Source organism: Alternaria infectoria, assembly GCF_024043175.1.
Source record: "Alternaria infectoria strain BMP 0036 chromosome Unknown scaffold_1, whole genome shotgun sequence".
NCBI lineage: Eukaryota > Fungi > Ascomycota > Dothideomycetes > Pleosporales > Pleosporaceae > Alternaria > Alternaria infectoria.
In genome coordinates, this window is record NW_026250690.1 from 1,782,008 (window position 1) to 1,796,141 (window position 14,134).

Genomic DNA, 14,134 nt, shown 5'->3' on the forward strand with positions numbered 1-14,134 from the left:
GCTTTGTTAAGAAGTGTAGAGCAGGCGGGGCGAGGACGATAGACGATGCTGCACAGTAGGGCACCGTCATGTACTCTAGGCAACACTACAGTGACGGCCTCGTACTCTTGCAAGAGTACGCTGCAGAAAGTCAGTGAATAAGGCAGAATCACGCTAAATCGGCGCGAATCCGCGCCAATATAGGCCACATCTAGCTTTAGAACAAAGACAGGGTGTTGGCAGACTGCAGTGAATAAGCAACCTGCAGGCAACCTGCAATGCGCAACCTGCGCTGAGATCGTGTCATCCCACTTCACCCAGACATAGCAGCACAGGCAACTCTTGTACCGCGGAATATCTGAGTCGATAGGGAAGGTAAACTGAGGAAATCACCAATTCTGATTAACCACGACGAGAGACTGTTCCTCGACACTGAATGAAGTTCATACATATCTATCATACACTTCCCTTGCCATCTCCACCGTCCATCCGCTCAAGTGCGTCTCTGACCTTTGCTACAGCTTCCCTCGCTGCCCTCCTCTCAGCTACACTTTCATCCTCAACGTATTCCTTGCCTCCATTTTTGATGATGAATCTGACTCTCTCCTCTGTACCCTTCAACGTGCGTCTACCCTCTTCTCTCAGGGTACCCTCCCATGATTCTCTGGCACCTTCCCATAGTTTCTGCATGCGGCGAAGAGAAAACGTAAGACCGAGTGCCGCGACGGCTGAAGCCTCGAAGACGGAGAATGTAGACATGGAGGCGTAGAGCAGTGCTGAGGCAGCGGACGAGAGGGAAGTCGTGCTGAAGGTCTGTAGGAGAAGTCGTTGAGCGAGTGCCTGCAGAGGTGGCACGGTGTCATTGATGAGTTCTGTGCGAGCAGCCGCGATGTGTTCAGGCCATGGTATTGGTTTCCGGACGTTGGTGGATAGATCTGTTCGCGGATTCTCTGCTGTCGGCGCTGTGTCCTGCGTTGTCACTTCCGGGATGTCGGCAACGGCGAGATGTTGGACGTCATCTGGGAAACCAGCTTGGTTCATGCGACCGGCGAGGTAGATGCTGTTCTTCTCCGCTGAGACGAGCCATCGCCGCTCGAGGATCTCCGAGCTTATCATAGTGACGTCGTCCACGCGCCAGAGGAGCTTCCACCAAGCCAACTTGTGCCAATTTCGAGCCGTGAAGGCTTCATCAAGCTCGTCACGGAGCTCCGCATGAGACCTCTCGGCCCAGGTCTCGAGATGACCGACGATGGAGGTTGTGATGTCTGATTGTGTCTGGACCGGAGCAAGCTGTTGCAATCGAGCAGCGTCTTGTTTGGTGATGCTCGCTTCTACATCGTCAGCTATAGAAGCTACAAGTGTCTTCATCGGGGGCTTGATAGCGTCTGTGGCCTGAAGGTCTTGGACTAACCACTCCGACAGCGTTGGCAAACCACTTTTGAACCAGCCTCGCTCATAGATGATGGAGTTTTGGATCGACTCGCGGAAGCTATCGAGCGCTTTCGTGCCAACTTGGAGGTTGATGGGAGCGCTTGCGGCGTGAGTATCTGACTTGACTTCGTCCGACGGGGCGGGGAGGTCGACGGCCATCTTCACCACATCATCCATCTCGTTCAGCCCATCCGCCGAAAATCTTCCAAATGCTATGGCGCTGTCCAGTCCTTCTCCTAATACTAGAGTCTTGTGTACCGGGTATGGGACGGGCAATCCTCGTGCGGAAGTGGCCTGGAGCTTGGGAACCAGCAACGATTCGGTGGAGCTCTCTGTAACCATATGAGGTAAGCACTTTGCGACATTGACGTTGATGGTAGAGACGAGGACCTCTAGGTTGTGCGATTGAAGGGTTCGTGAGGGTATGGAGAGGACCTTGTAGAGGGGCGAAGGCGCATGGGCATCGGCATCGTCGCCGTATCTGCACAACAATCGTGTTAGCTGATGCGCTATCCAGTATGGCAGATCAAGTACATACTTTAGCAATACCGCTCTCTCGTTGCTGTCGCCTGATTTCACGAGTTCCTTCTCCCACTGCTCCTCAGCACTGAGCGGATCTGCGAGTAGTAGCCGTGCAAGCTGCTGCGCACTCAATTGGCTGTTCAAACCGAGAACTGTCCATCGTCAGCCCCTAGTCGTCAAATTCAACTGCGCGTTCCGTACCAGCGACTCTTGTTACAGCATCCTGCGCCGCCAGACCCCGCAATGCCAATTGCAATCTGCTTATATTGACGTAGGTCTCGGCGGCTCCACTAAGCGCTGACAGTGCATCGTACAACTCCTTGTTCCGAGGTGGGATGTGCGGGCGCAGATTTATCGCGGTCGGGGAGACATGCGTCGATGCGGAGCGCACGCGGAGGCTGGTGGTTGGGCGTGAAGTGAGGACATTGCGACAGCGACGCGCAAGCGGGAGTCGATCAGTCGGTCCTGTCTTGCGAAAGATCGTCAGTCGCGGCACTGAGGCCACCCATGGAGGCATCGGGCTTAAAGTTGAGCATTGCTGTTGAAATGTCCATGTTGACGTAGGTCGGCAAAGCTAGCTTCGGTCCGGGTCCGTGCGCAGTCTCAAACACCTTCACACTGAGCAGTGGCTATACACTAGTGTCATAGGAATTTGATTTTATGTGATTCAATGAGAGGTCGACGCCCTTAAACTTGAGCAGTCGACCGACAAATTACTACCGTGCTTCGTAAGGTGATGTCCTCTAGGTTACGCTGGCCCGAATACGCCTACGTGGTATACTGATGACATTTGGTGGCCCGCCAATACAGAAATCAAGAACCTAAACATCCTGCAATGTCATAGCTCGTCTATCGGCTTCGCTCTCGGATCGCGAGCGCTTGAATCGCGCCTAGCTTCTCCGGCTGCGTCCAGAGCCAGATGACCTATGCGAATTAGTTACTGCACGACAAGCTACGTAGGATCGATGCTTACATGCTGATGCGTCTTGCGACAGTCGCGAGACCTTGGTCGTTGTCGGCTTCTTTGGTGGCCTTCTCGAGAGCCTGCTCTCGGCTAACCTCCTGAGACTTTCGCACCTCTTCGTGGCTCGGCGGGAGCCTCTCGTTCTGCAAATCAACCTTGCGTGCGTCCTCGAAGCTGTGGATCGCCTGCTTGATTCCCTCCGCACCGAGCATGAGCGTACCCGCGGGAAGTCGACCACCCGATGCAGTCTTGAGCTCAGTGACACGCTCAGACTCCTCGCGCAGCACTTGGAACACACGAGAGAGGCGACCAATCGCCAGAATCTTGTTTTTGATCGCACGTCGCTTGAACTCGGTCGAATCTGGGTCGAGGCTGGAGAGGGGTGGCGATGATGGACCGGAAGCCAGAGAGCTGGGCGTCTCCTCTTCGAGCTCCTCCTTCGAACAGGTGTTTAGGATCGCAATGAGCATGTCAGTAACTACGACTTGTTAGTATGATATCGCAATATGAACTGGCACTTCTGCTCACTCTTTTCGCCAACAAATGGCAATGACCATGTAAAGACGTCCATAAAGTTAGGCAGCCAGTACGGATGCGGTGTGCAGTTGAACTGTCGGATGTTCATGACGTTGTTCTCGTACTTCAGAACCGCAGCCTTGTTGTTGTATACGTCGAGGTAGTTCGGCGCGCTGAAGATTGTCATGACACTGGGGAAACCAGTTGTCCGTGTTTTCCTGTACATTCGGTATCCAGCATCTTGCGCCTCGTGTGCGCGGATGATTGACAGAAGGTTGTTTTTCTCGAGGAAAGCGCACGCAGCGGGGTACGAAAAGAAGTATGAGCATCCGCGGACGTGGTTGTGAACGAAGAAGTCGTTGGTCTTCTCCTGGCCGAATTCTTCGAGAGGATCAGCCCAGAGAATATCGCACATGAGGCCGTGGGTAGGTGGCTCGCGGAAACGGTCAATCTAAAAAGGTTAGCGATGGCGTTGGATGAGGCATGGTTCCACGTACGCTCTTCAAGTCGTCCAGAGTGTGGAGCTCGGGACTCAATCCACCGTGTATACACAAGAACTGCTTGTTCATAACAGCCGCTAGGGGAAGTGCGCAGAACGAGTCCATGCAGGCCTCGTACACGGCCTCGGAGTACTTGTGCTTGCATTCGAGCTTGAATGTGAAGTAGTCGGTCAAATGGCGGCACTCGTGGTTTCCTCGGAGAAGCCAGAGGGTGTTGGGGTACCAGATCTTGAGCGACCAGAGGTACAAAACACACTGCGAGTATCAGCCAATGCACAGCGACTGCGTTCCTGCCGTCTTACCTCTATACTGAAATAGCCGCGATCGACGTAGTCTCCCAAGAAGAGGTAGCGCGTCTCTGCTGGGTCGCCACCGACTTCAAACAGCTTCATGAGATCGTAGTATTGCCCGTGGACATCACCACACACAGTAATGGGTGCGTCCATCTCCAGCATGTTGGGTTCCGACTTGAGGATCTCTGTGCCCTTCTTTATGATCCATAGCGCCTGCTGTTCGGTCAAGCGACCTTCGCGGTAGAAGTGCTGCTTCAGGAATTGAATGTTGGGCTTTGTGCGATCTTGCGGTGAGAAGAATTGCTCGTCGGTGGGCGGGTGGAAGGCGGGTGCTTGTACGTCTGGCGAACACGGCACAGTTAGCTGACTGTGTGCTTCGAAAACGGCGCAAAGGCGAACAAGCTGGCGGATTGCCATGCCACGACGTATAGAATGAGCATACCTTTGCACACACGTTCCTGGGTGCTCACTTGGTTTCCATCCTCCATAGTATGCAGGGTGAAGTCAATCTCAGGGAGCGGCTTCTTCTCACGGACAGCGCGAATAGCATTGTCAATGTACTTGGACTGGTCGACGTCCTGCGGTTGGTTCTCCATGGTGGGCGGTTTGAATAGCAAGCCGTAGGGAGCGAGCACGAGAAGACGGTGGAGGTGAAGGCAGCGAAGTAGTGGGGCGAGCGCAATGACCGCCTAAGCTTGAGTGGCGGCGGCGTGCGAAACGAAGGCCTCGGCGCGGTTAGAATTCTGGGGCCTGACAGCACGAAATAATAGTAGTCGACTGGCCGTAGGGGGATTTGTCGTTTGGCTCGTCGCGTGCTCGGGTGTGCGCTGGCGACAGGAGCTTAGGGCTGAAAGTGGGAATCAGAGGGGAAGTTGGTCCCCTTGGCTGTTCCCTGAGAGGCTGCCCAATCAGGAGCCGGCCATCCCATGAACGTCATAAACCGGTGAATAGCCTCGTGGTTTTGCTTGGCTACATTCGTAGTTATCGCCAGAGTTATATACAGTCATGGGGATAACATTGTTGGGAAGTGCAAACACTGATTAACTGGATGCCTTTTCCATGTTGTCTTGGTTGGTAATTTTGCAGTAGGAAGGAAGGATCAGAGGCGGGACTAAGGTAGCAAGCGTCACGATATTCATATGGTTAAAGCAGTATAGAACGAACAATCGTTTGATTTAATTTTGTACAGTAGGTACAGGGTATGTTGCGCTCGTAGACACGAGGCAGATCACAGCGACTCTCTCCAAGGAAGATAACAGGGCATGCCGGCTCAATCTAGAGCCGGTCATGAATGAATGTAACAACAGCAAAACGCAAAAACAGTCACGAGCCAGAACCGAACGGCATCCGCGCATCATGAAGAGGTATATGAACAAGAGACCCAAAACCCAACCCATCCTGTATGACGACCCAATCCGAGGGTGTCCCGATCCGTGTCCCAAACTCCAAGTATTGCATGTCATAGCCAACGGCTGTTGATAATATGTAAGAAAGTTTGCGAGATTCTTAGATCAGGAGGGACGAGCCGTGGCGGCGGTGGAGGTGGGCGCGAGGGAACTTGGCGGATCGCTTGACGGAAGCAACGACAGCACCACCAGAGCAGGACATGCCGTTGGCGAGAGGCTGAGCAACAGCGCATCCGCGGTTGCAGAGACCGAACATGTTGGAACCGATGCATACAACGGCGCCATCGTTGTCACAGGGAGTGCAGTCACTGCCGCTGGAGGGTGCGCTGGGAGTGCTGTTGTCGGGCACCTGAGGAGGCGAGCTGTAGGCTGGCTGCTCAGGAGCGCTGCTAGGCTGCTCAGCAACATAGGTGGGGGTAGGTGTGGCGACGGGGGCAGTGGGCTCAGCAGGAGTGGGCTCAGCGGCTGGAGCGGAAGAAGCACCAGGAGCAAAGACACCACCACCGTTGGATGGGAGTGCGGCGTAACCAGATGTAGCAGCGGGCGCCTCGCTAGATGCTGGCTGAGAGGCCTCAGGCTGGGACGGAGTTCCCATCTGTCCGTTACCAGCACCCATCTTAGTCATTTGATCACATCCACCGCCGGTAAGAGTGTCACCAAGAGCGGCACCGTTGCCCTCGACTATGTTCTGACCAGGGTTGGGGTAGTTGAAGTCCTCGCCCTCAGCGGTGCTGCAGGAAGTGTCGGGCAGATTGGCGACGAACATGTCTGGTAGACTAGAGAGAGCCGCGGAGACACTGGCCGTGGAGGCCTTCTTAGACCCATCGCCAACCTGAACAGGAGCACAGTTCATGTAGAATTCGCGGTTGCCGATTTTGTTGAGCCAAGTCCATGCGAATGTGTAGCGACCATCGGGAATGTTGTCTGGCATGGTAACAGGGAATGTGGCTGCTCCATGACCGTCAGGTGCTTCGGGCAGGTTAGCGGAAACATTGGAAGGGCAACCTCCAACGACGCTCTGGATGACCTTCCACTGCGATTGCTCGGTTGGCTCAGGGTCAGTGGTGATGGAGAATTGGCATGAGCCACCACCGTGAACTGCGGAGCCCTTGAAGCTGATGGTTTGAGTTTCGCCAGCGTTCCACTGGTTCATCTCAGTGATGTCGTAGACACCAGAGCGTTGCTTGCAAGGGAAATCGCCAGGGGCCAGAGGAGAGCTGGTGAGGGTGTCTTTGCCGAAAGGAACTGGGTTTTCGATTGTCATATGTGCGGTGGCGCTGGCGGCGAATGCCACGAGTAGGGAGGTCGAGAAGAACATGTTGATGTTTGAAAGAGTGATGTGAGAAGTAGGTATTCTCGTTTGGATATCGCTAGACCTGCTGAGCGATGAAATGAATGTGGTGGCTGTGGTGGTTTGAAGGTCGAAGAGCAAGTGGTACTTGATATAGGCGGAAGAGGTGTTGTTGAGTCTAGCTCTTCGTTGACGCACAGCAATGGTAAAGAATGTGATCTGCCACAGGCAAGATGTGCAAAAGCAAAAGAAACAGAGAAGAGTTTGGTACTGCTGTGAATAGCCTGAGATGAGAAGGAAAAGCAGACGAAACACAGATCAGTTATATACGGAGGCTCATGTCTACCCACATGGCTAGCCTGTGGCGGTCGGGACGGGCTCGTACAGCAGTGCAAGGACTCAGGAGCCTATGCCCGGCGGATCATCGTGAAGAAGCATAGGCTATTCGACGGAGCAAGGCTTCTCTTGCAACGGTTGACGGGCTTCTTTCGGCTGGCGTCCCCCTCCCGGTTTAGCGGCAGGGGGACGAGCGCAGAATAAGTGGTGTAACGTCAAAGTCCTGAGCTCTCGGCAGGCACGATACCGATACCATTGGCCATGTGGTCATGACAAGAGCATTGTCCTTGAAACAAAAAAGCGGAGAGCGACTCAGAGGGGAAGGCATTGGTGCGAGGCTATGGCCAGGGGGCCAACGTCAGGTTTGAAGTTTGTGCCGACGGTCTGTGTACTATGCAGGGGAATGCCGGATCCTAGCCTATCGATAACTCCATAGTGGGAAGAGCTAGCCATGGTGTGGAGTGGCGATCGCCTGCTAAAGCTGAAACGATCAGCATCCTTCGCGAAAGCCGCTGCGGAGCCTCCCATTGGCAGACGTGCTCATCTCGACGCACACCGGGCGTGCGCCATGGCTTGTCCGACAACAAACCAGGTTGTACAATCGCGACTTTTTGCAGGTAACGCAGAGGTTACTTACCGCCGTGTTTGCGACACGGGCGCCAGACTGAAGTTCTGGAGTCTTAACAACAGCGGACCGGCCAGAATGACAAAGAGGTCTTTGATTGCAGGCCTTGTGGGCGACCGGCCGCGTCGATGTCATCGAACTTCATGCGTCGCACCCTGGGTATCCCTCATGCGCGAGGTCTTTTACTGGGCCTCCACCTTTTAGCCGTCACTTCTGTTACTCTCGACAGTATTAGACCCTGATTATTAACAGCCCTCGGTCTATGCATGGTTCCTGACGGCGAACGCTGCTAATCTGGGAGATCGACCCAATGCAACTGTCGTGGCCTCGTGTTCAGCTGGCTGCGCCACAACGTGGGCGAGTTGCTCTCGGAGTCGGAGCGTCGGTGTCGACGAAGGTCGCAGGTAGGGCGGATCCGGGCATAAGGTGAGTGTGGCTGCGGCGTCTGGTCTCGTGCAGGTGACGACACGGCGGTACCTAGCGACCCGTGGGCCTCGCTACCAGCCTGTCGTCGACATCAGCTCGTGATGGGAAAGCGTCGATGCCTTCAGGCCTTCCTCGCTCCAACGACTGATTGGCTGTCTACCAACCGCAGCTTGTTTCATCGAATCACTTACCCGCACACGATAGAAGGGCGGCGAGGAGCCAACACCGCTGGGCCTCCCTTTCCTCCTGAAAGCTGATCAGTGGGGATCGAAAAAGGCTAGCGAGGCCTTGTTTCGGATGCGCCGTCGACTACTGACATTGGGCCGTCTACCACCAGCTGCAAGTTAGTGACGCCAACAGCGCGAGACAAAACAATAGCAACCCCCGTTTGTGATTACGTCCACTTGATTTGTTGTTGCTGCTGCCCAACGGGAATGAAACAGCGCGGTTGGTGCTAGGACTCGAAGATACGGCGAACCTATCACATGAACGCAACTTTTCTGAGTGAGACCTGCAGAAACGAGCGATGACAGCCCCGCTCCTGCCATCTCAACGGTACGGCGTAGTGATCGCGGGGAAAGAGTTAAGGCAAGAGCTCTTGGCCTCGTAGGCGTCAGCATGTGACAGGCGACGAAGCCGCACTTTCCACCAAACATCTTTCAAACTACATTCTTTTTTTTTTGTCGTTGCCTTTTCTCGAGATTCGCTTCATCTCCTCATAATTCTTATGCTGTGAGAACGTACTTCCGCCAATTCCTGCATCTTTCCCCGAACGCACGAACGCTACCACGCGTCACTTGTCTCCACACCTAATCGAGCCCAAATCTCCGTTTGATGGTTCGAGCGTCCATGGACTACAATATCAGGACTATCATTCAGTTATGTCAACGCTTCAATGATCGGGCGTCATTTCCCCAAGTGACCATTCAGACAGTGGCAAGATGATAATCCCGCAAAACGTTCAACCATCCGCTCTTTGCTACCAAACTTCAAACGTAGGAAAGTGGCTCACAGAGAGTTTAGCCGACTATTGCCATTCCGTACATCAATGTTCTTTGCGTTGATTGTTCTTTGTAACTATTCAGGTGGCGACCACAGACCCTCTCTGACCTTTTTGTGGACAAAAGCTGTCGAGTATTCCTCGAAGGCCCTCAGAGTTAGCCGGGAACTCGCAAGTGGACTTGATATACCACATCGTAATTTCCCAACCTACCGCTAAATGTATCGCGGCTAGACGCGCCGCTCCCCTCTCAGGTCGACGCACTCGGCAATTCCTCTCCACATCGGACACGGCATGTGTGGCCATAAGCCATGACATAATGTTACATGCGAGCGTAGCATGCACTGGTAGACGTGATCTACCTGCCGAAAATGAGATGCAATTAGCGAAGGTTGTGTACTTTGAAGACATCCTCGTTCACTAACAAGTCAAGTGTGCCGTCTGTATACCTACCAAGCTCTCTACGACTACAACCGAATGGCAGTCACGCGGGACCAAAGAACACGCCGCTAGCTGCGCTCGTATCACAAGCCATGTAGACTGAACACCACATGCTAGGTACATCAAAGGTGCTTAGAGGGGTCCCATCGTACAAAGCAATAATCTGTTGGTAGGATACCGTGCACTGGATCTCTGGTGGCCGTGATCAAAGCTATGCCAGTGATCTGCGCCGTCGGCACGTCTTGGCTTCTAGATGGTAAATGCACACCGTCTAGGATCTTTTCAGATGGACAACGGCAAAGGAACGGCACCACTCCAGCTGTTGAATCACTCCGCTAGTAAACCAAGATTGCAGTTCGCCGGGCTGGAAAAAAAGCTGTCACCAATCTCATACTTCTCCGGTAGTTTATCTTGCTTATTCCACAACGCTTGCAACTAGCCCAGTGCGCTACGCGCAGACACTCCTAGTAGTTCCCAACCGTGAAAGCACCTGCTCTTGCGTCGCCGTGCTACCACTGGCTGTGATCTGCTCCGTGGAAATGACATTGCTCAAGGTAGCCTGATCAGGGTTATGCTAGACACGGCCCGGCTGCAGCACTCGCGGCTTCACCTCTGGCTGTCTGTGCTTGTTTACAGTCCACAAAATTGCGTGATATTCAGCTCTAAATAAGGATTTCGTCATCGAATACAGCTGTATCTTATTGGGGATGCAGGGGCGAGTGTGCGGCCGTCACGTCCTCTATCAATATGAAATGATGATGCGCTGAGTATGAACCAATATATTAAGTCTAAGCTGTCACATAGGGTACCAAGTCTCACCACGGAGCGCACCCTGGCGTTCCCCTACCCTGTAGCTCAATTGGTAGATCCCTTTCGCCAAGAATGAACCTTCTTGTCAAACCATGTGGTCTTGGACCTGGTTCTCACAAACGGAGTCTTCTCAATGCCAATGTGAACACGTCCGTCTCCAGCGCCAACAAAGCTTCCATATCCGTACCGCGAATCCATAGCTTCAAGGTGTTGAGCACGGCCCTTTTTATCAAGATGCGATGTGTCCTGTAGGTCTTGCACAGCAGAGCCTGCAGCGAACAAGGCTATTACAGACGCAATTGAAGTGGGTAGCCGCGCAAGATACTGGCCCGGCCGGCGCACATATACGAAGACAGCAACAACGGCGTATATGCAAAGAATGACCTCTGCTATGACGAACATGGGCATGGATACAAAGATGTGCTGCCTCATCTCGATATTCCATGCCTGTAAGGCAGGTGCTGATGCGTCAGATCTTTCTAGTAGCAGATCTTTGTTTGTGCCGAGCCATATGGCGAAAAGCTTCGAATAGGCATCGCTCAGTGGCTTGGCGACATCGCCAAAGGTTGGTGGAGGTAAAGATGGGTCTATCAAACGACTGCTGTTGCTACCTCTGCGAATGAAGTGGTTCATGAAGTCATCGGCGAAGCTGTCGTTGTGCCACCCGTTGCTATCGTATTTGAACAGATACTTGTTTGACTGTCCTATCAGATTGATTGGGTCATTGGTGAAGACCTCAGACAATGTATCATTCGATGCGTTGAGCTCTGCGAATGGATTAGCTTAGGTATCTTTGTGCTGTGGTATATCATTTGCTCACCGGCGAGGGTGAAGTTGCTCGCTTTCTGTACCAAACGACCAGCTCCGTCAACTCGAATTGTCGCAGTGCCCATAACAAATCTTGGACGGCAGCGAACAAACATTGAGTTGCTCTTACTTATGGTCAGATTCTTGCCAAGGGGGCACAGTCCTTGCGGCTCACGCAGCCAGCCCATAGCAACTACGCCCATACACGCATCTTTCTCGTGTTGCGTCGCATTGACTCGGGGCTCTAGAACGGCAACAAGCTCGGCAGCACTAGGACCTGTAACACATGTTGCTCGTGCACGGATAGGTCCAGGTCGCAATGTAAGGCTTCGGCTGCTACAAGAGACATCGCCATGCTTAGTAGGCACTGTGACGTTCATGGAAGCGCGTATGATTGGGACCGCTCCAGCACCATCGACTTCGACTCCAGCGTTGAAATCTTTGCCAAATTCCAACTCTTCACAGTCGAGTTCTGCACCGAAGGCTGTTGTTGTTGCTTCCAAACGAAGCTTGTCCGAGCCATTGACGCTTCTGGTAGTGTCGTTGATCCACGAAAACGGTCTGTAGAAAAGCCGATTGTCTGTCCACGCTGGTAACGGTGTATCGCGTGTATAATTCGACTCCGCAATGAGGAATTGGTCCTCTCCACTTCCTCCTTCGTAGGCACCAGATGAGTTGTAAGAACCGAATTGACGGTTGCTTTCGGGACCCACGCTTCCATTGATGGCGACAAATTTTAGATCGAATGATGGTGCCATGATCTGGGATTGGCGTACTTCGGTTGAGCTTTGGTTGAATATACCGGAGAAAGCGACCGCGAGAACGTTGGACAATAGCGCCATAAAACATACTGCAGCGAGAATGTAGTGTCTGGATTTGAGTGCCTTGAAGATGACGAGTTGAGGGGGAAGAGAGCTGTAATCTAGATCGATTGACTTCTTCGCTTTCGCATTGCAATCTTGGAGTTCTTCCAAAGGCCTCAAAATGCAAAGGAGTCGGTTGATCAAAACCCACATGGGTTCAATCAGAGTTGCGAAAGCCGTAGGGATATAGTTCTCGAGTATGTTCTGGACTATCGTGTTGGAAGAGGGTAATGGAAGGCCTATAAGGAATCAGCACATTGTGTGGCTTGTCGGAGCCTTTGTTGACGTGTATACGCACCGTTCGCTTGCGCCTTCGCAAAGATTACACCGAGTGCCACCGCTAGAACGACAAAAAGGTTGATGAATGGGACTGCGACCCACAGACTGAATTCCTTAGGTCGAACAGGTTTTGCGATGCCTGTCGGGGTGTCGCGGGGTTGCCCAGAAGTGGGGGATTGAGGTCCAGCGTTGAAGTCGATGCGATCGTCGATCTCTATGAGGCTTAACTTCTTGTCAGCATCGTGAGGTACAGCAGCAGAATATCATGACCTACGAAGTCTGTGAGTTCTCACCGACCAGTTTGTACCTCTTCTCCCCGATCTTCTGCTGCATATCCTCAACTGGGCAGCAGTCCAGACCGGCAAAGTCCGAGAGCAGCGAATGGTTATCTGCGACGATAGACATGACACTAGCGATAGTCCCCATGTTCGTACGGAGATATCTCTTCCTCAGGAAAGATAGCACAAGTAGAGCAATGGTGGCGATCGAAATTAGTCCAAGGAGACCTTCGACGATGTAAACGAACACCGGTTCCAGGATGACCGCCTCGCTTGTAATTCGTTGTTGACCCGAAGTTAGATCAGCGGATGAGAAGTCGTTCCCGAGAACGTCGACCATTGCGCGAGCGAACAAGACTCGATATGCTTCCGCGTAGGCCTTGCTGAGCCCCTTCCAGTCAAGGTAGCTTTCCAGAGGATCTGTACCAGCACCGATCGCGAGTCCGACCATGGGCTGAACAACACTTCCAGCACCAGTGTTAAGACTCAAAGAGCCATTTCTAGCCCGAGCGATGATCTCTATATAACTGGGTAGTGCTTTGGCGGGAAGTATGTCACCGCGAACTTCGTCCCCCAATGAGTTAGCATTCAGCAGAGTTTCAAACATCGTCGTGTTGAAGATGTGCCATGGCAGTGGTTCTTTGTCCTTCAAAGGTTCGATATTGAGCGGCGATCCCGTGGTCATGTCAACTGTCGCCATGACTGCTTGTTGATAGTACAGCGGTTTGCAGAAAATTGCAGTGACATCCATCGGAGGGTCTGCTGAGCGCGCCTGTGTGGAAAGTCAATCTAGCTGTCTGCAGAGAATATCGCCCACCTAGCTCAGGCCCGTCTACATGTATAGAGACATACCTTATTCTTTGCGAACGCAGCATAAAACGTAGTGTTAGAGGACTCATCGCACAAGGCGTCCAATGAGTAATCGGCAAATCCACCGTTGTGGTAACTTCATTAAGCGCAAAGTCAGTTATAAGCCGTATTGTAGATGCAGATGGATCTTACCCGACAAACGTGCTAGTGTATTCTTTGAGAGCATAAGCTTCTCCTTCGTATCCGGGAATGTTGCCCATCGTCAAGTTTCCAGTCAAACCAGTAGTGAAGTTACAACCGCTATTACTTGTATAAGCGATTGTCGCACTGTTATCAGCTTTGTGAGATACGTCTTCGCAATATAAATCGAGAGAGTATTTGGTAGTAGGAGCCGTCCATACCCCACTGTCAAGTCCTGTCGAATGCAAGTCGGTGGACGGACGGAATGGTGCTAAAGTGTAATTGCGGTTCATGAATCGTGGAAGAGTCTCGTTCAACGAAACGATACCATACGTTGACTGCGCGTATCCAAAGTTCAGGGTTGTCGCTTGTTTCTC

At 52.8% G+C, this 14,134-nt stretch overlaps 4 protein-coding genes across 4 annotated transcripts; all 4 read right to left on the reverse strand.

Annotated features, from left to right (window-relative positions):
• Positions 1-435: 435 nt before the first annotated feature.
• Positions 436-2,449, reverse strand: J4E92_000622 (uncharacterized protein; the record flags this gene model as incomplete). The annotated part of the gene is made up of 3 exons (XM_051492037.1): positions 436-1,891; positions 1,949-2,084; positions 2,134-2,449. 3 exons carry the CDS (start codon positions 2,447-2,449, stop codon positions 436-438), a joined length of 1,908 nt encoding a protein of 635 aa, XP_051357549.1.
• Positions 2,450-2,901: 452 nt separating this feature from the next.
• On the reverse strand, positions 2,902-4,801 carry CNA1 (3',5'-cyclic-nucleotide phosphodiesterase (PDEase) (3':5'-CNP); the record flags this gene model as incomplete). The annotated part of the gene is made up of 5 exons (XM_051492038.1): positions 2,902-3,374; positions 3,425-3,863; positions 3,910-4,167; positions 4,215-4,546; positions 4,648-4,801. 5 exons carry the CDS (start codon positions 4,799-4,801, stop codon positions 2,902-2,904), a joined length of 1,656 nt encoding a protein of 551 aa, XP_051357550.1.
• A 910-nt stretch (positions 4,802-5,711) lies between these two features.
• On the reverse strand, positions 5,712-6,875 carry J4E92_000624 (uncharacterized protein; the record flags this gene model as incomplete). Its single annotated transcript, XM_051492039.1, has 1 exon — positions 5,712-6,875. One exon carries the CDS (start codon positions 6,873-6,875, stop codon positions 5,712-5,714), a length of 1,164 nt encoding a protein of 387 aa, XP_051357551.1.
• Positions 6,876-10,585: 3,710 nt separating this feature from the next.
• On the reverse strand, positions 10,586-13,467 carry J4E92_000625 (uncharacterized protein; the record flags this gene model as incomplete). Its single annotated transcript, XM_051492040.1, has 4 exons — positions 10,586-11,307; positions 11,361-12,449; positions 12,509-12,711; positions 12,764-13,467. 4 exons carry the CDS (start codon positions 13,465-13,467, stop codon positions 10,586-10,588), a joined length of 2,718 nt encoding a protein of 905 aa, XP_051357552.1.
• Positions 13,468-14,134: the final 667 nt, after the last annotated feature.